Genomic DNA, 23348 nt, shown 5'->3' on the forward strand with positions numbered 1-23348 from the left:
GAATACGTATTTTCCATGCTCTTTAGCTCCATCTAGTGGGCAAAATGCAATATTACATTTGACCTGAAAAGAAATTTGTATCTAAAAATGTTTGTTTCTGCATCACAGAATGAACGTTCAGAAAGATTTCCTAAGTTCAGTGAATTGGTAATAAATACACCCTAAGGGAAGGTAATCAGCACATACTGTATGCATACAAAATCGGTAGACACATATACTCACAAGTTTAACAATAACAACAGATACAAGTGTTGCTAAAAAAAAAATTAAAAAAGTGAACTATGGCCCAAGCATTTTTGGCCATAGTTCTCTTTAGGGTCACAGGAGGACATTTATTATGTCCTCCAGTGAACCAAAACTCAGCATATAGACGGCTATTGCCCGCTATATGCTGACAGTGCCGAGCCGTGCTGCAGCGAGAAACATCCCAACAATATTGACGGGATCCACCCCCCTCCCCACCTGATTGACAGCTGCCTCTGCCCCTCTAGAGGCAGAGCGAGCTGAGCCTGCCCCCTGCCCCTCCAGTCAGTGTTGGAGGAATGAAAAGGGGAATACCTATGGAGAGCGATGACTGACAGTCACTACTCTTAGTAGTGACTGTGATCAGTGACAGAAGATCGGGAACTGGGTGATCAGCTGTATGTGATCGCTCAGTTCTCGATCTATAGAGCCAACGTGTGACAGCTTCAGTGTCACAGGTCAGCTCTCATTATGGGGATGAGTGCATTTCACTCTCCCCATAATTCTCCTTTAAGCCTATCACATTGACACACAAAGTGTGTATACCTGTGCCGCCCCAACAGGGGCATAGAATATGAGATGCATAGCCTCAGTTAAGATTAGCATTGTTATATAGGTTAGAATTTATATAGTGTGATTTGCCTAACTATTTTCTCATAGCTAAATTCATGTGTTATCCTATGCTGCCATCTAGTGGCCTTTTGTTGTAACAAACATGTTTTCTGTAATTATTCCTCATGTGACGATGTATTTTCCCCTAGTGTAGCCCCACCCTTCTTCCTGTGTGCAGTACTTCCTGTGTCATGGGCACAGTTGAAAGCCACATGTAACAAGGACACTCAGGTAATCTGCACAGTACGTAGGAAAGGCATCATTTTCTGACCGCACAATACTATAACCATTCATCTGCTGTTCCTATCATCTGCTGTAATCCTGATGTAAAGAATAAACACCTCTTTTGAATGAATCGGTATTGACGAGTTCAGCTGTCTGACGAGGATTGTCCGCAGTGAGTAAATCTGCTTATACAGGCCAGGCATAGAGGTCTCAGCAAGGGATATATTTCGCTATCACAACGATCGGAGTCAGAATAATACCCATTATGAATATCTGTTTAATACATTCACACATAGAAAGACCACTGATTCCAAATAGGCCAAAATCCATAGTTCTCACCAGAAAAGTGCTGTGCTGTCCACCAAACTGAATGACTCCCCCTCCTCTATCAATGCTTTGCAGCCAGAGCACGAGAAGCATTCTGGGTGAAACTTGTAGTGGGAGACCACCTGAAAGGGAATGCAAAGACAGAAAACTTCCAATGTGAGTCACCCAAGATATGTAGCCGAGTGAGTAGGCGGTTTAAAGAGAATACTGAAATTGTATACATTAATACCACAAGAAATGTAATGGATAATAAAAATTACAATCCACTAGAATACAGAAGAAAAAAACCCCCACACATTTCGCCTCTTATATAGAATATCATTCTAAAAAGTACACAATGCAGTGTTTTAATGCATTTCATTTTTCACACTGTCACACTGTACAGGCAATGTGTGAGCCACAGGTACACACCAAAAGGAACACTCTGTGCGTCTTCCCGATGCTTACTATAAATGCCATTCTGTATGTGGAAAAAGTGTTAAGGGTAAAAATTGTATCTTTGTACAATTTTCTTTTCTAAATTCCCTCTCCTGAGTGCATCTCACAATGTAGCTGAAGGTATTTGTCCTTGATGCACCACAGGGTGGTGGGGTAAATCTGAAGCATATCTAAACCCAAAAACAAAAATGTAATATATTGCAGTTTAGCATGCCTTAGTTGAAGGGGCTGCATTAGTTTTCTTTTTTTTAGACTTTGCCCTTTATTTTCACCTGGTCTGACATGCCATCTATTGAACCAGATCTCTCCAATTAGCCAAGAGCATGAGCTTTTCTGATTGCAAAGACTACTTTGGAAAGACCACTGCTTCCACACAAAGAGCATGGGCCTCACTTTGCAGCATACTGCCAGGAAATAGGCTGTTCTACTCAGACGGTGGTTGCTATAGAGAAACAAACCATTAGTCTTTTGTTTTGATACAACTGGAATGCATTTATTGGATTATTGGAACTAAGAGTTCAATTGGGTTTTAGGATGATGGGTTAGTCTCTTAAAACAAGGTAATTTTTTAAAATTCAGTTATCCCACTTCATTCAGCAGGGTTTTATTGATGAGTAACAAGAGCGCCATCTACAGGGCTTGAAAAATCTCATCTGTGACGAGACGACGTCGGAGCCCGACGAGCAGCTTCCCGGCCGGCCATTGTAATTACACGGCCATCCGGGGGCTTTACATTCAAGCGATCAGACGTCTCTAGAGACGCCCGATCACTTGTATAGGAGCAGCTGTCACTGCCGATCCCGAGATCCGCTGTGCAGTGGCGTCGCTACAGGGGGCGAGGGGGGGCAATTGCCCCCCCCTAGGTTATTGCTTGCCCCCCCCGTGTGCCCCTCCGCCATGGCCGGCTGGCCATAGGGCATGTCGGGCCGAACACAATCAGCCTGATTGTGTTCAGCCCGCACAGCCGCTATGCCCGATGCAGTGGCGTAACCGGGACCCCCGTGGACTATGGGGCCGTGCAGGGTCCCGGTGTTAGAACACCGGGTCCCGCACTGCCGACTCAGTAAGGGGGCGGGCTCTCCTCTCCCGACCGTGTCCCTAGTTACAGGTGGCGGGAGAGGAGTCAGTCACACGCCCCGACCCCTGCAGTGAGCACAGAGTCTGGCTGAGAGATCCTGCGCCGCTGGCTGGGTGAGTCAGAGCCGACGGGGGCGAGGGGGAGGAGGGGGTTAGGGGTGCGAGGGTTATGTGCTTTTGTTTCAAATAGTAAAGTGGATTATAAATGGGGAACGTTACACTGTAATGTTCCCTATTATAGTCTATTTCTCTAATTAAATGTTTACATACAGGGCTTCTGTTCTACCAAAGTTTGTGACTACGTTAGAGTGTGTGACCGGTCGCGTTGTCACACATTTTAACGTAATCCAGCCCGTCCGGGAGCCGTTATCTAATAGCGGGAGACTCCCGGAGCGTCTGGGAGAGTTGGCATGTCTGCCATCAGGGGGGTACGGCCAGTACCCATGTGAGGGGTCTGGGCAGCCTGAGGGGCCCCTTACATGGGTATCAGCTGTACCAGGGGCGGCATCGCAGAGATGACGGGAGGGGGTGGAGGAGGCCATGCCCCAGCAGCAGCAGGTAAGAAGAGTTGGGAGGAGGTACAGGAAAAGGGACCTTGACGACCAGCTCACCTGGGGCCCTGCGGAGCCCACCCACCATAGAGAGTCTCAGGTAGGCTCTGCAAGATCCATGGTGTGCTCTGCAGGGTCTCAGGTAATAGCGGGTCTGGGGTAGCCGTGCGGGGTTAATATCGGCTCTGGGGTAGCTGTGCGTGGTTGATATCGGCTCTGGGGTACTGTGCGTGGTTGATATCGGCTCTGGGTTAGCTGTGCGGGGTTAATATTGGCTCTAGGGTAGCTTGCGGGATTAATGTTGGCTCTGGTAACACAATCTCCCTTTGATCTCCTCAGTCCCTAAATGCAGGAAGTGATGTATATTACTTCACTTCTTGCATTCAGTGTCACTCTCCAGCTACAGAAGCTGATGAAGCAGATCTCTGCTTCATCAGCTTCTCTGGGGGTCCCTGGGTGACATTAGGGGCCCTGGAGACCCCTGATGTCTCCATAAAGGAGGACCTGTCATGTAAATTGGCTATCACATGGGGGGCTTCTTAACCCCCTATGTGATGGCAATATAGTTGTGTAGAAAAAACCCCCAAAAAAAACAAATACAAAAATTTAAAGAAGCATACAAAAAAAAAAAATGTAAGTCCCCGCCCCCCACATACACATGCAGATATGCGTTGGGTGCGCCTACGTGTGAAAACTACGATTGCGCCTATTCTGCCGCACATGTTACATATCACCGCAAACGTTGGTGTGTGAGCAATAATTTTAGGGCCATTAATTACTGATAACACTAAAGTGATTAGCAAGAACAGTGTTTCAAGCATCGCCTATGGCCAATTTTCAGTGTGGTTGTTTTTTGCGATTTTGCGGGCGCGCGCAATTTTAATGCTTGATATGTTTGGTGCCTATTTACCCGATATGACCCCGACTTTTACGTTTTACTAAAAATATGGGTAAGAATAAATATTTTATAACATAACATAGGGAAACTTCTTTTTTTTTTTTTTATTTAAAAAAGGAGAACTATGGGGTTAAGGCTTTTCCCCATAGTTCTCCTTAGGGTAACGGGAGGACACAAACTAGCGTCCTCCCGTTACCCTAAGCTAACATTTTTCATTATAGAGTAAAAAATAAAAAAAAACCCAGTGGTGATTAAATACCACCAAAAGAAAGCTTTATCTGTCCCCAAACATTTTTAACATAAATTGCAAGGCTATAGTCAGGTCATGCTGACCTGGTGGCATTTTTCACTGACTGGTGAGACGCCCTAAAATTTTTCAAGCCCTGGCCACCTATTACGGGGGACTGGAGGAGTACCAGTTAGGAAGAGGCCTTTTTAATTGTTTTTAGGGTGATGCATGTAGATATAGGACCCTCCCATTGATGAACGTGTGGTAAAGAGGAAATGGATTTAGCAGCATTTACCATAGCTGGCCCTGTCAGGCGCAGTTTGCAGTTCAAACATTGTTCTTGCTCTACAGTCCAGAGGTCCACAGGGTAGAGAGGTCCTGTTGGGTCCGGTTTTCTTGGGCTACAAAATAAAAAGGGATTTAAATTACCAATACAACAATAAATGGTGAATTTACTACATTTAGAGCCAATTTCTTAGCAGGTGATGGTTCTTATTTATAAAATAATTGTGGATAATCTGGAGATGTATTCGCACTTTCTAGCATATTGTAAAGTGTTTGGTGATTTTACAATTCTGCGTATTGTTCTCTGTGAAAAAGACGATGGGATTGTACAAATAAAAACCATCCGGTGGGGTTAATAATGTAAAAACAAGCATTGAGGTGATCATTGCTGACCTCTCCTTCTGAAATTGAAGCCGTCTTCAATAATTTGAGACGCTGGCCTGGAGCAAGTATGCAGATCACAAGTTATGACTATAGTTTGACTTTATAATAATCTGCATCCATGTTTCCAAACTCAAAACAGCATGAAGGCCACAGATAGGGAGACAACTACTATTCTTAGAATGAGGCCTGTAGCGGCAGCCGCTTTATCTTTCACTACAGATTTCCTTTAAAGCGGAGTATAGTGGCATTATATAACATTATCCTACCAAATACAAGAACATTAGGTTTAAAGGGAAGGTTGCTGCCAAAAATGATAGACAACTTAGTGCATGCTGCCTAACTACATGATATAATAAAGTGTATGAGTAAATATGTAGGTATCACAGTAAAAACTAGAAACACATTAAAGTACACAAGTGACAGAAGGCTTTGTTTTGGCAGTGCAAAAGGTATCCGTTTTTTGGCTTATGATCATTTATAAATATCCAGTGACACATAAAAATAATCATGACTGTATACATTCAACATGAAACAAGCCACTTGAGCAGAAGTCAGTGTCACATGCCTCAGGTCACGTTCATACAAGACGTTGAATGTAGAGGAGCATCAAGCTCTTCTGCACGCTCTGTTCTGCCTCCGCTGTCAGCGTTCTGCCAACGGAGGGCCCACTGAATGAAGGCAACATTCAAGTCCGTATGTACATCCTTTCACACTCAGGAGCTGGAAATTCATGCCCAAGATGGCTATACACTTATAGATGAATTCCTTTCAGCCTGAGGGCTGAAGAAAAAAAAACCAAATTGAACAGATTCCCCCATCCATGCTAAACAGTGTAGATGGAGGAATCTTCCCTACCAGGCTATTGTATTCCGACAGGCAGATCCTCTCAGGTGATGGGGTGCAGTCACAGTTCGCCCAACAACATTCCACCTGGCTAGGTGAAAGGTCACTTTCTGTAGAGCCGGGTGGTGCCATGTTTATTAGCTCTTTTCACATGCACTCCTCCTTATGCTGCAATTATACCTTGCCAGCTCTAAAACCTGACTGATCACATGACCACTGATCTGACAGCTATAGGTCTCTGCTTCCAGCGGCTCCTCCACTGTGATTTCCCCTTCCCCTCTCAGTTGCTCCGGTGGTGACTGGAGCGACTGACGGGGATGGAGTGGGCGCTGCTAGTTTTCAGCTGCGCACCAAGAGGCAGATCCAGTGGTTAGAAAGATGGGGAGGATCCTGACAATATTGGCAGGTATAACGCTTGCTATTCTGAAAATGTGCTGAATAAAAGAGGTTATTCTTAGTAACTGATCCTACTTCATGTAAATTCTGTAAATGCACATATCCTGTACCTATCCTCATAAAACAGATGTATACTCAAGTATTCTATATACATACTGACACACACACAGGCTGAGGAACTATGCTACAGCCCAACCATTTTGCAATTTTACAGCTGTTTACAGACTCTCCCCACCCAAATGTTCAATATTGGATTAAAGATTGCTGGCCTCCTACACTCACCAGGAGTTAATCGCCTCCATCTCAGCATCATGAGTAATTACAATGGTTTCAACGAGGGCCGCATCTGTAATCAGAAGCACACATTTATTTAGGTTAATCACACAGACTGAATAACAACAATAATAAAGAATGATGCATGATCAGAGAGTTTATCAAAACATAATATCCATGTATCATTTTATCTTTGTCAACCCTTTCACTGCCAGAGACGTTTTTGCTTTTTTTTTGCACACATTTTTGGCCTGAAGATTACTTAAAACCACCCAGAATATAGATAGATATTTTTCCTGAAAGCACACACCCTGTAGAATAAAATGGTGGCAGTCAAATACAGATTTTTTGTTAAAAAAAATATGCTCATGTTCAGTTTAGTGCACACAGACACAATAGATTACCTCATTTTTGTTCAGTATAAAAAGGTGAGGTTGCACCAAGTAAATAAATATCATACATGCCAGGCTTCAAATTTGAGCGCGGCTGTGAAATGGCAACAAAAAAAAAAAAGCTACAGTACCCAAAATTGTCTAAAGGCAATGATTTATACGCTTTTACAGGTCATCAATTTAGAGTTAACCATGAATAACGACCTGGAATTATTGCTCTCAAACCAGCGTGTGGCATAATAGTGGTTTACTACATAGGTGCACCTGACAGGGCAGGGGACTTTTGAAAAGGGTTTTTACATGTATTTTGTTTAACTTTATTTTTTGTAACATTTTTTTTTTTTACACTTACATCAGGGTAAAACCGACATTCAGCTTTACACATGTAAACAGGCTCAGCTGGGAGTTCCCTTATAGGGCCTACTGCTGCCGAAGTATGGCGTACGTCAGCGGCAGTGAAAGGGTTAATTAGAGTATGCTCCAGTATGACAGTTTAAACAGGTGCCAAACTTGGGAGGGTTTCAGCAACAGAGGCAGGTGCTGTCAATCCAGGAGGTAGGACTAGGTGTGGCCAGGTTCTGATTGACATGCTTGTAAATTAGCAGTAACAATGATGATAACCACACCCCCTTCATCAGGCACAGCCTGAGGGTGACAACGCTGCTCTGAATTCAGAATAAGCACAACAACATTGTCCCCTCACAGGAGGCTGCTTGACTTGGCCTAGCAGGAGTTAACAGATGTTTGTGGTAGGACTAAGAAAACTGTGCAGACACACACACACCAAATTAAAAAGGGTAATTGCACTTTTCCAGGTGAATTTGGGAAAATAGAATTACCCCCACCAATTTTCCCCTTTCATCCCTTAACCTCTACCCTGTCAACGATTGCTTCTTCCTCTCCGTGGCTGCTGATGTAGGACCCATACAACGTACACAGCAGCACAGCCCTGTGGGCAGCATTATAAAATCCGCTCACAAATGGCTAGCACTGATTGGACAGCGCAGTCACCTGAACAAACCGACTAATGAGAAGTGTTTCTTCTTCCAATGAGTGCTCGCCATTTGCGAGCAGCAATAAAAATACTGAATACTGAGCACAGGGCTGCACTGTTGTGTGCACTGGCAGCCACAGAAGGGAAGGAGCGTTCATTAACAGGTAAGAGCAGTGTGGGTAGATTGGTAGGGGCAATTCCAATTTCCCCAAATTCACATGGGAAAAGTAGAATTACTCTTTAAAGAAGACCTCAGGGCAAACTGTTCTTAAGACCCCTTGCAGTGGGGCTACCCCCAAGGGTTAAGGGCTCGTTTTTTTGGAGGGGGGTTAAGACAAAAAGTTATAACTTACCCAATCCTTGGAGTGAGGGAGTGCTGGCTGTCACAGCGCTCCCTCCAGCCTCTCTACCCCTCGGTGTCCGATGTCCTATACACTGTGTATAGAGTATGATGACTTGAGGACCTTAGATCACTGCAGCGGAGGAGGAAGAGAGGCGTTAGGCCAGCTCAGAGGATCAGGTGGTTATTTTAGCACCTAGACAAAAAAATTAGCACTTAACCCTTGCAGTGCTGGGATAGCCCCTACTGCAAGGGTTAAGAACGGTTTTGCCCGGAGTTCTGCTTTAAAGTGGAACTATGTGCAAAAAAAAATAAATACATTCATGATGCAGTTTGTGGAAAGCACTAACACGGCAGCCTTTGTTTCTTTCAACTTCCTATCCCAGACCAACTTCTCCAGCAAGAGTGGAAGTTGGAGAGTTGAGACAAACCATTTACCACTGACAGGGGCCAGCTTTTATTCATATAGTTAAAAGCCTTTATTCAAGAAACTGTTGCTGTAACTGGTTAGATTGTGTCAACTGGGGTCATGGCTTGAGTCAGTTTTGTGAGGTCATCAAAATCTACAAGTCCATCTAACACCAAGCTCTCCAGAGGGGGACAATGCTGCTTTACAAGTACAGTGGAGGAGTGAGTGGAGCCACCCTAAGGCCCCATTCACACCAGGGCGGCAGCGGTCCAGCGCGATTTCCACACAATTTTTGAAAGGACGTTTTTAATTACGTTTCAGCACCGAAACGCAATTAAAAACACCCCAAAACTCGCTGATCATCGCGTTTCCAATGAAATCTATATGGAAAACGCGATGATCAGCGCTGAAAAAGTAGCTCAGGGAGCAGTTTGGGCAGCAGGCGGATTGAAACGCGTGATTGCGTGAATGGGCCCCATAGGAATAAATGTTTTTTTTTTTTTTACTGTTGGAGGTTCAGTGTGGAAAAATCCACGCGAACCGCCCTGGTGTGAACGGAGCCTAAGACAGGAAGTGTGTTGTTGCTCAGATCACTGGATAAAATTAACCTTTTGCCATCCGCCCATTGTGAAAAAACAGACGGACGGCGGGCACACATTTATGGGTTGCCGTCTCCAGACAACTTTTTTTTTCTGCGCGCGCACGGGCAGAAAAAACCCGCCCGTTCCTTACAGCCGTTACTGGCTGTTTGACATACATATGATCGGTGGCTCTATAGCCTACCGATCGTATGTATGTGCTAACTTGCTGCTCTCCCCCCTCGAGTGCCGCCCCCTCCTGACTCCTCACCTTCAATCCCGGGATCTGCTAGCTCATCTGCGTTCTGGAACCGGCTCGGGAGGGCGTCAGGAGGCAAGTTGGGAGGGAGCTCAGCATCTTCCTCCTTGCTGATCTCCCTCCGTACTGTGAATGCGGAAGTAACGTGTAATACACTTCTGTGCAATACATTCACCTGTCAGTCCTCTGGCTGCTATAGCCAGGGAGAAGAAGCTGATGAAGCAGATCTGTGCTTCATCAGCTTCTTTTGGGGTCCCCAGGTGACATTAGGGGTCTCTGACAGGTCCTCTTTATGGAGACATTAGGGGTCTCTGTGTGCCTTTGCTATTATATAGGGGGATTGTTATCCCCCTATGTAATAGCAATAACAAATAAGTGTATACATTTTTTTTAAAAAGTTAAAAAGTAAAAAAATTAAAGTTACATACATAGAAAGTTAAATCCCAAGTCCCCCACGTTTACACACACATATAAACGTAAATATGCATTTGATGCGCCAGCGTGCGAAAATGACAATTGCGCTACACATGTTACAAATCGCCACGAACACTAAACATATGAGCGGTAAAAGCTTTTAAAGCGTCGCCTATGGCCAATTTTGGGTATTGTAGTCTTTTGAGGTTTCACACGCAATTTTAAGGCTTGACATGTTTGGTGTCTATTTACCCGACGTTACCCCGCCTTTTATATTTTACCAAAAAATTGGGTAACAAATGTTTTATCATTTAATTTAGGGGAAACAGGTTTTTTTTTTGGTAATTTTTCCTCATTACAAAATAAAAACCCCCAGTGATGATTAAATACCACCAAAAGAAAGCTCTATGTGTCCCTAAAAAAATTGTATAAAATTCAGTTCAGTAGAGCGTTGCATGATGGAATAAACGTCAGTAAAAGTACCGCAGCGCTAAATACTGAAAAATGGCCTGGATTGGAAGGGGGTGTAACACCGCGGACTTGTGGTTAGAAAGGGGGAAAAAAAAGATAGATACTATCAATAGGTAATCTGTCAATTACATTTTTGTTTTGGGGTTTGAATACACTTTACAAAAGAAAAAAAAATTAAAATACAACAGTAAAAAAAAAAAATAAAAAAAAAAATAACCTGACCAATATCAAATGTTTACTAACACTTATCATAGAAGGTTTTGACTGGAAATCATTGGCCTGACATTATACATTCCCCCAGAGGTCTACTAGGTCTAGCTGCCACATGGTAACTTTAGAAAAGTCAGTGTTTTTCGTTTTTCAAGGGCGAAGTATTAAATCACAAGAGTTTAGCTATAAATATTTAACAAGACTCAGATGACATTGCGCAAGATATTTTGTTTCTATTCCAGATGTTAGTATTGTAGCAACCAAGGGCCTATGTGACAGTCACATCTTTTTATAAGAAATATTGATGTCAGAATAATTTGTTACTTCTCCAAAAATCATGTCTGAGGCAATGTCCAGTAGCACATATAGTGCAGAACAGTTACAAGCCCCCTGTTGGAGAGATTCAGTTTCTGGCCCAGTAACAGTTAACATCTCCCAGAAGCCCCATTTGGTCTTATCTACAGATTAGACATTTCCTGATGGTACAGACCACCCTCCCTACTTCAGAAAAAACTTCCCAAAGATTTCAAAGTGAATATGTGCTGGAAATGTCCCATTTCCCAGACGGATTGGTCAAATGTACACTGAATTATCACGATTGAACGTACTTATATACTAGATTTCTCCCCCTCTCAATACATTTTGCATCTCGCATGCTTACTTAGGAAACAATATATGAAATCTTTGGCCAATAATATGGGTAAGGCAGCTAGGATGTGAATTCCAACGAGCTGGAGAACAACAAAAGCTCCCTTACTGAGAAACTGGAGTAGTGGAAATGTAGGAACTTATCCACACAGTCCAAGGCAGCCTGAGTAAATATACCACGACTTGGGCTTGCTGGTTTTATTACAAAACAACTCCTGAATTCAAAAACATTATGGAGAGTACCACGTACGGTAACTAAACCCCTTCCTCACAACCCCTCCTTCCTACAACCCCGAATATCTCTCCCCTACTTCTTGTAATCTCCCTTACCCTCCCCACCATTAGATCTCCACTGACCCTACACTGTTTGGCTTGGGGTCTACCCAGGGGTTCACTCTATCCACCCACATGAAAAAAAGCCACCAACCAACAAGCTGTTGCTGAAACATGGCCACCCTCGGCTCCCCAGACCATGTTCCACTGGGGTCCACTCAGAGCATTGAACGATGCAGCTTATAGATGAAGGCTGGACTCCTCATGTGACACCCAACCATGGCCCTAAAACCTTCTAGGTCAGTGATGGTGAACCTTTTTGAGCCTGAGTGCCCAAACTGGATCACTAAACCAACTTATATATCTAAAAGTGCCAACCCTGCAATTGCAACCTCTGCGGGCTCTTAGGTGGTCTGCATGGCTGTCAAGGGCACTGTGTGGGTTCTTAGGGGGGCTTTGCAGCTCTCGGGTGGTCAGGTGGTGTGGCCAGCCCGGATTGCATACCGAGGCGATCCAGGGCGGTCAGGCATATCTTCAGAAGCCCCCATATGTTAATCTGAACCTAGGCTTGCGTGTCAGCAGAGAGAGCCCCACATGCCCTCCCTGGCACGCCTGCCATAGGTTCGCCACCAGTGTTCTAGGCGATGGTGTCAGCGGACCCTAAAATGAACCTGTGGCCAGGTTAAGGACATTTCAAGTAATTAAATATTCTTTAGAAGAAATGGGATTTAAATTTGTTCCCATAATTAGTATTTAATTTCCTGATTACTACAAACAATCATTTTTATATATAATTTTAAATGATTACTATGGACAGTCATTTTTATATAGAGAGAAGCATGGATCATGTACTGCCTGGAAGTCAGCCGGAGGAACCAGTGAAAGCTGCAGGGGATCAACACGCCCCGAAGTTCACAAAGCCCAGATCTACAGAATGGATGAAGCAGAAGCAAGGAGATGAATGCAGAACAGCAGTGACACGACCAAATCTCATGAGACTAGCAGTCAGAGGCAACAGTGTCTTAGATCTCATACTACAGATATAAGGCTGTAGGCAGAGGAGTGCCTAGGGACCCTCACATACAGTATTGGAAGTGCACTGATATTCAGAACAAAAGATATATCATTTTTTAGGAGTACTGCTAAGGTACAATTAACATTTGTGGATGTCCTCTATATAAAATAAAAAATCTTCATATTTGTGAGTTTAGGTCCACCTGAAGTATAATTAGAAAGCGTGAATAAAGATAAACAGCTTTATCTCTTAAAATCTATTTGGTCACTTTCTAATCACTCCTTCTAGATGTGTTTTTGCCAAATGTAATGTTTTCTCCACGTTGATTTGAAGCAGACAGGAAGCTAACCCAGTAACAAGCATATACAGATAAATAGCCTGGCCAAGGCTGACTTCCTGTCTGTGTCTCAATGCCCTGTGAGCCATAGAGGAAGGTGGTCTGGGTCAGACCAAGAGTAAGCTCATTCCTGGGCCGGCTTCCTCTGCGTCTCACAGCTCAGTGTGGAGGAAGCCAGCCTGAGAAGTATAACCTCAGCCAAAGAGCTTTTCCTTTTTTCTTTTTTCTTTGCTCACAATGTTCATCCAATCATTGACCTGAACATTAAATCGATGCTGTAAAAGGATCCCTCTGCAGTTAGCCTATGGTGGAGAGTATCGTTAAAATGCACATATGTTTCACATAATACATTTTAAAAGTGCAAACATATGTTACAGCACCAAACACACTTTCAAGTCCAGAGAAAATAGCTGTAAACTGAGAATTGTTGTTGAATGTTAAATATCCGGAAAAGAAAGGCAGCTAAACACAGCCTAATACTTAGTATTAGATTACATCAGGGAACGCAGCTTATTTCCACATAGTAAAGAAAAGATAGGACTGGAATGAGATGCAGATTAAAAGGAGCTTACGGAGGTAAAAAGTGTACACGTCAGATTTCATGGCCAGTGTAAATAGTCCGGAAACATTTTCACTGAGCGAAATGTATTAGCTGAAAACCTTGCATGAAATGACTGGCTGAGAACTACGCCACTGAAAACCATAGAAGGACAATAGGCACACACTTCAGTCACATGTTCAGGGAAGGAAAAGTACACCTGAGATGCAACAGAATGAACACGCCCTGGAGCAACCCTCAGAACCTGCGGTATGAGACAATGATCCTATGGAACTTAAGTTCTCCTTCAGGTCCCTCCTCTGCTAATTGATAGCGGCAGTGGGTGGGTGCAATAGCCAAAAGCAGCCTAGCTATTAAATGCCCTGCAATCTGATTTTTTATTCTGATGGCAGCTGCTGTGAGGAAAAAAAAAAAACTACAGAAAGGGCACCACCCTAAAATAAGGTTTTGCAGGTTGGGATGTCTGAAAATGCATACTAGACACTTATCTGAGATAGGGATCTGGTATAGATTTTAAGGGGGGACCCCATACAAAAACACAGTAAAGACCTCATTACATTAGTGCCCACCCCATTACATCACATCAAAAGATCCCATTCACAAATCAGGAGCTGCAGCTGCATCAGCATGGCAGAGGTTAGGAGGCACAGCAGGGCTGGATTAAACTGAACTACAAACCTTTTCTAAATGGATCTCACCCTCCCTGGATTAGCGTCATTCACGTCCATGATCCTGGAGACCGGCCCATACCGTGGAAAGGCATGACACTGTCCCAAATTTCTGAGGCACCCCAGAGGAAGCCAGAAGGTACCCTGGTTAAGAAGTGCTGGTATAGACAACAAGCACAGGCAATGACAAATAAAGCTCGCTGTCCAGCCAATGACCCAGTATCTGCCTATTCTCAATACGCAGTTTCTTTCTGATAACTTGTTATATTTTCATGAGGCCGATTCTTTTCAAACAGCATTCTTGCACCTACAGATATCCCACGACATCTGATCTTATCTAAACTCATACTCCCTTTTTATCTGAAAATGCATGAACAATGAAAATGTACAACATTCCAACCTCTTTCTGCTGATTGCCTGGTAATCATTGAGTCATCCAAGATGTTAGCCTCTAATATGAAGTAGGATTTTGGAGGTGCAATTTTCACATTTTCTGTTCATAGATCCCCTGCTGATCAGAACGGACACCGCCTGTGTGTAAAGGTGCCCACACACCTTACAATTTATCTGCAGATTTTCTGTGGTCAGATGGAAAAAGTGCAACAGATTGTCCCAGGTGGAGATTACTCCATCCACACAGTTAAGTGTAGATGGAGGAATCTGTTGCACCTTTTCCATCTGACCACAGAAAATCTGCAGATAATTGTAAAGTGTATGGCCAGCTTTAGAGGCCTTACTGCACAGATCTCACAGAACACATCTGTAAGGATCTGTTCACACCACATGCGTTGGGCTCTGCTGGGCCTAACGCATACACATGGCACACTGCCTTTTTTATTATGAAATCAGTTCAAGCACATGCAGTACTTGCTTTCTGTGCAACCCAGTACACCGAATTCCAGCATGCTCAGGTGAATAGAACTGAATGAACTTTGTGACATTTCAATAAAGTTGGGACAAAGAAAAAAGGTAAACAATGCAATGCACTGAAACAAGTGCATTGCACCACTTCCTGTCAGCGCACACCAGCGGTTGTGCAGTAAAGCAAGCTGCTAGTGCGAAGTATTAGTAATGTTGGGTTGCGGATTACCTGTTTAGATGTGTTGCAGTGTGCGGGAGGGGTGGTATATTATAGAGAAGTACTAGCTATTCCACCTGTATATCACAATGAGGTACCCATCACATAGAGCTCAAGCTAAAGACAACATGAAGCAGCCCATCCATGCCTGACCTACAGTGCTCAGCAGTGTCTACTGTCTATGAGAGAGACATAAATGGGTTACGTGCTTAGTTACATATCCATTTTTACATTAATCACTTGTTGACCAATATATATGCAACACACTGAAACTGAAACCCTGTGAATGAAGCAATTGTCAGCAAGATGTTAATCTCATGCTACCAAGTGATTAAATATCTCTTGTGTAGCTAAGCCCTTAGGGATCATACATACAGCTGATGAATGCAGAGGCTGCCAGTGCTCTTCAAATGAACAGAGACATCACTGCCATTCACATACATTGCAGTCCGTGTTCATTCCAGCAAGGGGCGCATTCCCCGCCCTGCAGCAACACGTCACGAAGGGGAGCAGAACACCCCTGACACATCTGTATATTGAGCTATATGGCACAGTTCACTTTGTCAGCCCTGAGGAGAGCTCACTACTAGTGATGTCTGGAGGCTTGGTGCAAACAGAGTTTGCCCAAGCTATGCAAAATTGTGACTGACACACCCTCATCTCGGCCCAATAAGTTGCAGGGGGCGCTTTCCTCACCCTGCAGCGGCACGTCACAAAGGAGCGCAGAACACCCCCGCCACATCTTTATATTGAGCTATGTGGCACAGTTCATTTTGTCAGCCCTGAGGAGAGCTTTCTACTACTAATGTTTGGGTGCTTGGTGCAAACTAAGTTTGCCCAAGCTATGCAAAATTGTGACTGACACACCCTCCCGGCCCAATAAGTTGCAGGGGGCGCATTCCCCGCCCTGCAGCGACACGTCACAAAGGAGCGCAGAACTCCCCCGCCACATCTGATTGGACTGTGTGTAGAGGGCATCAGTCACATTTGGGCAAACTGGCTTCTCACCTGCACACATCACTACTTACCACATATCAGACATGCACAGAATGCCCCTTTACATGCTAGTGTATACAGGGTTCCAAAATGGCAGATCTTCCATTTACTTTGAAGGTATAAAGCAGGGATAGGCAACCTCAGCACTCTGGCTGTTATGGAACTACAAGTCCCATGAGGCATTGCAAGATTTGACTGCCACAAGCATGATAGGATTTGCAGTTTCACCACAGCTGGAGTGCCGAGGTTGCCTACCCCTAGGCCTGCTGAGCGTTGTTCAGAGCACCTGAATCTGCTGCATCTTCTCTTTCTATTTTGTGCTGCAGAATGATCCGTAAACCTGCACTGCCCCAAAGTTAATAATATCACCCGTTAAAGTGTATGCAAACCCCAACAATGAACTTCTGGTCTGTTAAATATACCATTAAAAAGGAGAACTATGGGGTTAGGGCTTTTCCCATAGTCCTCCTTAGGGTAACGGTATGTGTTCGCTCACTTCCTGATCTACTGAGCCGACCTGTGACAGTTTCATCGTCACAGGTCGGCTAGAACTATGAGGATGAGTGAAAAGCACTCACCTCATAGTTCTCCTTTAACAATGTTTTGTTATATTTATCTGTTAAGTGCCAAAAAAATACTATAATATAATAATACATGCAAGAAATTGAGGAGTTGTCCCGAGTCCTGTGCACACTTCCTGTGTGATCTCAAGGAGTCTAATCAGTAGTGATGGGCTCGGGCGTGTTCGCAAGCGCCTCGTGCCGAGCCCGCCAGAAAGCTATCAGCGTGCAGGGCCAATCACAGGCACCGAGACATTTCCCGATCTCTGCAGCTGCGGACCGGGAACATGCCTGTGATTGGCCCTGCGCGCTGACGGCTTCCTGGCGGGCTCGGCACGAGGCGCTTGCGAACACGCCCGAGCCCATCACTACTAATCAGCCCACCTAGTTGTTATCTTGGTGTTATAGAATCATTAGTCTCTATGGAGTGGAATAAGAAAGTAGGTGGCTTTGAGTAGTTTAGCAAAAGAAAACTGGGAAGGGCTTATACCACTCAGTCCACAAAAAAAGCTGTGTGTTGTCAGCCCACAACAGGACTTAAGAGATGAGTGCATTTCTGCCAGGTCAATAGATATTTCCCTGTTACAAGGGAAAAGACACTGGGAAATTTGCATGCGTTACAGAAACGTACTGCATGTTTTTTTTATTTGCCCTGACATATACTACAGTACTCATACAGTACTGACAGATCAGAACGATGGCATTAAAGAAAAATGGAGCGAAACCGTCCACAGACCAGCAATCCGCTGGCTTCAATACTTTTGTACATATCCTGATGAAAGTCATACCTGCATATATTTATTTTGGATCAGTGGCTCAAAGAAATGAAACAAGACTGCCACCATGACGTTCAGACAATTTTCAGAAGGAGCTCAGCAATGGTGGTCTCGGTTTCTCTCGTTTCCTTGAGCCCCCTGTCGCACCATCAGGAGTGCGTTGGGCCTCTGGAACGCAACCTGGCCAGGTCACTTTGTTTTGGGGCGGGAAGGGGCATGGCGGTGCATTAAACTCAATGGCACCGCAGCCACGCCCCCCTGCCTGTGGTGCAATCGCCGGCAACTGAAAGCGTGACACATTAGTGCCTGCGTTCCGGTCCAGTGCGATCTGCAAATTATAGTGTTTGCAGCATTTTTTGCAGATTGCACTGGACCAGAACGCAGGCACTAATGTGCCACGCGTTCGGGTGCCAGCTATCGCACCGTGAGCAGGGGGCATGGCTGCGGTGCCATTGAGTTCAATGCACCACCACGCCCCCTCCCACCCCCCAACAAATTGAGCTGGCCGGGTTGCTTTCCAGAGGCAGAACGCACTCTTGATGGTGTGACTGGGCCCTTGAAGTGCTTCTAAAGCCAAAGATGCCTCATTTGTTTCAAGTAGAGAAGGGTTAGCAACCCTGTCAGGTTTTAATTGCCGTCTGTATTGTGCTAGAGAAATTCTCTCTCTGGTCACCATTGTCACAAGGATGGAAAGTGAGGGAGATTATAAATGTTTGAGGTGTTACTATAAACAGGAAAATAGGAGGAAAATCTTAAAATGAGGAGACTGATTGCAGTGACAATGAAAAGCTTATTCCCTACTTTGGAGAGATTTCTTCTCATTTCCTGTTGTGTCTAGGAGACAGGAATGGGTGGGCTACTCCGGCCCTCCACCTGTGCTTTAACTACAAATCCCGTTATACCTCTGGGCGTCATGCCATGCCTCAAGGGGCTTGTAGTTCCAGAACTGAAGGGCTGGAGTTGCCCACCCCTGCCCTAATGGCACACGGATGGAGACAAAAAAACTGACAGGAGTTTAAACTCTTCCCTACACCAAAGGTAGGCAAACTTCTGCCATCCAGCTGTGTTGAAACTACAAATCCCATAAGGCATTGCAACACTTTGACAGCCACAGGCATGACTCCTGGAGGCAGATGAATGATGGGATTTGCAGTTTCACCACAGCTGGAGGCCCGGAAGCTTGCCTTCCTCTGCCCTACACCAAAACTAAAAAAGTGTTGGCTGAGGATATACTTCAAAGAGGGTTTTTGTTTTGGTTAGAATGGGAAAGGGTTAGACCCTCTAAAGTTTTTCTTGCTGTCCATGTCCCTGCTGAGGAGATTCCCTCATACTGGTCCTGGACAGAAGTGAGGAGAAACCTAACCTTGGAGCAAGAAATCATCCAATGGAAACAAATGTTCCAGTGACAACCAAGATGGAAATTCCCCTTACTTTGGTGAGATTTTCTCTCATTTCCTGTTGCACCTCTGGGACAGGAAGTGGCGAGAATTGGCTGAGCTCATTGGGTTGGGACTCCACAAAATCAGCTCATTGGGACAGCAAAAACTAATCTTAGAGGCGTTTAACCTAAAAAATAGTTTTAGCACTGTTGTCAGTATTACTGCTCCCCCACCCTAGTTCTAGGGAAGGAACTGTACTTACATACATGTAAATATTTACATTGCAAATGCCTCTTATCCAGCAGTAAATAACAGATGTGTATCACACACCCATTCACTCTTATCTAACACTTTGGGGGGAAGTCATAAAAACTGGAGCAGACAGAATCTGGAGGAGTTGCCCAGGGCAACCAATCAGCTGCTCTCTTTAGTTTGTTCAGTTAAGCTTTGAAAATGAAACAGAGAATCCGATTGGTTGCCATGGGCAACTGCTCCAGAGTTTATGAGTTCCCCTTCCAAATTCCAGTAGTAGCAACAGGAGGAGCAGTGATAGTAAATACCCCCGAGCTCTGCAGAAAAGGAATTCCACTGATCGGACATCATACAACTATCCCCGATCTGTAACCCTCCCCCCATACACACACAGGCCGATCTCTTCTCCAGTCAGCCCCTGTGTCATGGGAGTTCCTGTACTACAGGCTCCTGGCAATCAAAAATCCGGAGAACAAAGGAATTCCGATACGATTGTTCTGCTGGACGCACGAATAACAAGCTCAGGATATGAGCCGACATACACCTCGCTGATCATGGACTTCCAGCCCTTCCCTCACTTCCATGCCCTAGCACAGCCTCCAGGTACACAGGGCAACCCCGATCTACACACAACTCATAGAGATCACAGCACGGATCTGTGTACATACACCGCCACTGTATACTACAGAGAAATAACGCCCCATCTCCCAACACCTACCCGCACCTCCGATCTGCCCGGGCCGCTCCTGCTTCATACACACACAGTCGATGACATCTTCGGGTGACATCACCGTATGGATACCGGCAAGAATCAATTCTTTACCTGCATCAGACACCTCCCTTTCGGCTAATACTCCTATCTAGAACACGCCCACGTGGACATCTTCATGAGCCACGCCCACCTTGGGCGTCACTTGACAGGCTTGCTGTGTGAGGCTGAGCTAGGTTTTTGTCACTGCTCACTGGATAAAAGGGAAATGAGCAAACAATGTGTTGCAAACACGGAGATAACACAGGGTTTTTCGAAAGGCAAACTTTGTGTAATCTGTTGGCCCAGAGTTGTTAGAAATGCCTTAACCATAACCTGACCCGTGATCTAAAAAGGATGCATGGATGGATGTGTATGTATCTGGTCTCTGGAAACATCACATATTTGGGATCCAGAATCATTCTGGATCTGGTGCATACTGTATGTGCCTATTAGAATTACGATTATGAAACGATTATATGTATAAACAAAACTATTTTGTAGTTTTGGATAGAGTAGGTAAAGGTTATTGTTCATTTAGTCCCGATACATACTACCGCACCGATACACATACTACACAGTAACATCAGTCCCTGTCCCTAAGGCACTTACAATCTAAGGGCTCTATCTCACATGTATGAAGGGATGATTAAAGGTGCCCATACAATAAGGTGACCAGATTTTTTAAAATGAAATCCAAGGAAATTGTTCTTAGCTTCTGACAGGCTGCGCTATTTTCGTAAGCTATGCAGAATGCGCAGCTGGCTTCCCCGCTACGCTAATAGCGTATCTTCTCAGAAGCTGCATAAAGCACGTGCTGGTTTAAATAGTAACCGGAACACGCTCTATGCAGCTTCTGACAGCGTTGGAGATGGGCAGTGGTGTGTTTTGGTTTGAGGCTGCCCTAGGCAAGGCAAAAGTCAGGCAACACACACACACCTTCCTGTTTTTGACTTTTTGCATAACCTGTCAGTCTCTGGATACAGCACACATATTCTGCTATTAGCATAGCAGGAAAGCTGGGGTTTTGGATGGGCTGGGCAGGAATTCTGGTGGGCTCTGCGGGGTCTCTGGGAGGCTGTGCAGGATCTGTGGTGGGCTCTGCAGGCTGCACAGACCCCCCTGAGACCCTGCAGAGGCCTCAGTGCAGAAACACACATATGTATCACATTTTTATTTGTTTGTAATACATGCTCAATGTTGAAAATTGCTATTATAAATGTTTTTTTCCTTTACATTGCTTAAAGGGCTTTTCCCCATAGTTCTCCTAAGGGTCACGTGCGAACACAAACTAGCGTCCTTCCATCACCCAAAGCTCAGTATACCGCAAGCTACAGCTCGCAGTATACTGAGACGCCGTAGCCGGGACGGATCCTGACAATTATGTCTGGATCCACCCAGCTGCGGGATTGACAGCTGGCTCTGCCTATCTAGAGGCAGAGCCAGCTCTGCCCTCCCCCGTCCGTTTCGCCAGTCAGCGCTGGAGGATCGGATAGGGGAGGGGGGGAATCTCTGCAGAGAGCTGTGAGTGACTGTCACGGCTCTCTGCAGGGATAGATCGAGAAGTGAGCTAACGCCGGTATGTGTTCACTCACTTCCCGATCTACTGAGCCGACCTGTGACAGTTTCATTGTCACAGCTCAGCTAGAACTATGAGGCTGAGTGAAAATCACTCACCTCATAGTTCTCTTTTAACAAATTAACAAAAATATGTTAAAATGCACATAAACATAAAATACAGCATACAGAAAAAAAACCCAGCATATGCAAAGTGTGAATGAGCTCTAACCTGGAAGATAACTGCACGCAGCCTCCCATCTCCCACGCTGTCAGAAGAGGCATAAAGATTGTGCCGTTTACTATTTAAACCAGCGCACGCTGTATGCAGCTTCTGACAGGCTGTGCTATTAGCAAAATGCAGAGCTGGCTTCCCCGCTACGCTTATAGTGTATCTTCTCAGAAGCTGCATACAGTGCGCTCTGGTTTAAATAGTAACCGGCGCACGCTGTATGCAGCTTCTGACAGCGTGGGAGATGGGAGGCTGCGCTCGTCGGTGGATCCAGGGATCAGGTGAGTATTAAAAAAAATGTTTTTTATTTTAGGTTCCTGGGGACATTATTTGTCCGGGGACAGTCTCCTCAATCCGGGGACTCTCCCCGGAAATAGGGGACGAATGCTCACCCTACCATTCAATGCGAATGTTAGCTGGTTTTTGAGGAACCGGACAAAATTTGCACAGCGTGTGTCGCTGTCGACACCCTTTTGGTCAGCATCCCTCAATCAGCTGATCGCAGGAGCTGGCCGAAAATTTTTCGTATTAAAGGAGCCGGCAGCCAATGAACAGCCGGTTCTCGCCGGGTATTTCGACATTGGCCGTCGGCCGCTGTCAAAATACAATGCAAACAGTGGGATTCCTTGATCAACATACTTCTAAGTGTTGATGGCGGAACCGGTTATATTTTTCCCGTTCAGCCTGCGGGTTGAACGAGAAAAATAGATCAGTTTATGGCCAGCTTTAAGCTGTCCATACACCTATAGATTATCCGCATATTTTCTATGGTCAGATGGGAAAAGTGCAACAGATTCCTCCATCTACGCTAAACTGTGTGGATGGGGGAATCTCCAGCTTGGCCAATCTTCAGTATCTTGCTAGTCTGCCCCGCTGGCTCTCAAAACACCTGAACAGTGCCTGCATCCAGTCAGATTGCTCAGATATTTTGCCAGCCAGCCAGCGGGGCTGACTAGCAAGATACTGAAGCTTGGCCCAGTGCAAGATTCCTCTGGCAGGGCCCGTGGCAGATTCGATAGGTAAAAAGGTATCGCTTGGGAAACTAATGCGTTATGCATCTTTCCCGATGCATCTGTGCACAAAAAACAGTCCTATGGGCAGGGCCGGATTTACTCTCCCTGCTGCCCCAAGGCCAGGTTCCGCAACGCCGAATACTCGCACTCGCCCAAATGCTCCGATACCAGAACTTCTGGTCAGACGGAGATTTCCTCTGACCGGCAGTGCCGCGAGGGAACATGGAGCCGGGAAGCTGGATCTATGCTATTCGGCCTGCTCGATGCTGATTGGCTGGGAAGCCAAATCATTCCCCTCACATAGATTCTTAGCAGCATTCATTACTGTACCAGTCCCTCGGCCAGATACCGCTCTCCGAGCTCTCCAGGATCTGCCCACATCTCCTGTGTGTACAGCGCCCACGTGATC

General features: G+C 45.1%; 1 protein-coding gene across 1 annotated transcript in view; it reads right to left on the minus strand.

Annotated features, from left to right (window-relative positions):
- Positions 1-20247, minus strand: part of LIMK2 (LIM domain kinase 2) — a 37784-nt gene extending 17537 nt beyond the window's left edge. The window contains exons 1-4 of the mRNA XM_018557427.1: positions 20108-20247; positions 6791-6854; positions 4896-5001; positions 1420-1529 (exon numbers count right to left, since the gene is read on the minus strand). Of these exons, the coding sequence (XP_018412929.1) occupies positions 1420-1529; positions 4896-5001; positions 6791-6854; positions 20108-20177 (350 nt within the window). The 5' untranslated portion in view covers positions 20178-20247. The remainder of the gene's footprint in view (positions 1-1419; positions 1530-4895; positions 5002-6790; positions 6855-20107) is intronic.
- Between the last annotated feature and the right edge of the window lie 3101 nt (positions 20248-23348).

Source organism: Nanorana parkeri, unplaced genomic scaffold, assembly GCF_000935625.1.
Source record: "Nanorana parkeri isolate BGI_ZX_2015 unplaced genomic scaffold, ASM93562v1 scaffold282, whole genome shotgun sequence".
Classification (NCBI taxonomy): Eukaryota; Metazoa; Chordata; class Amphibia; order Anura; family Dicroglossidae; genus Nanorana; species Nanorana parkeri.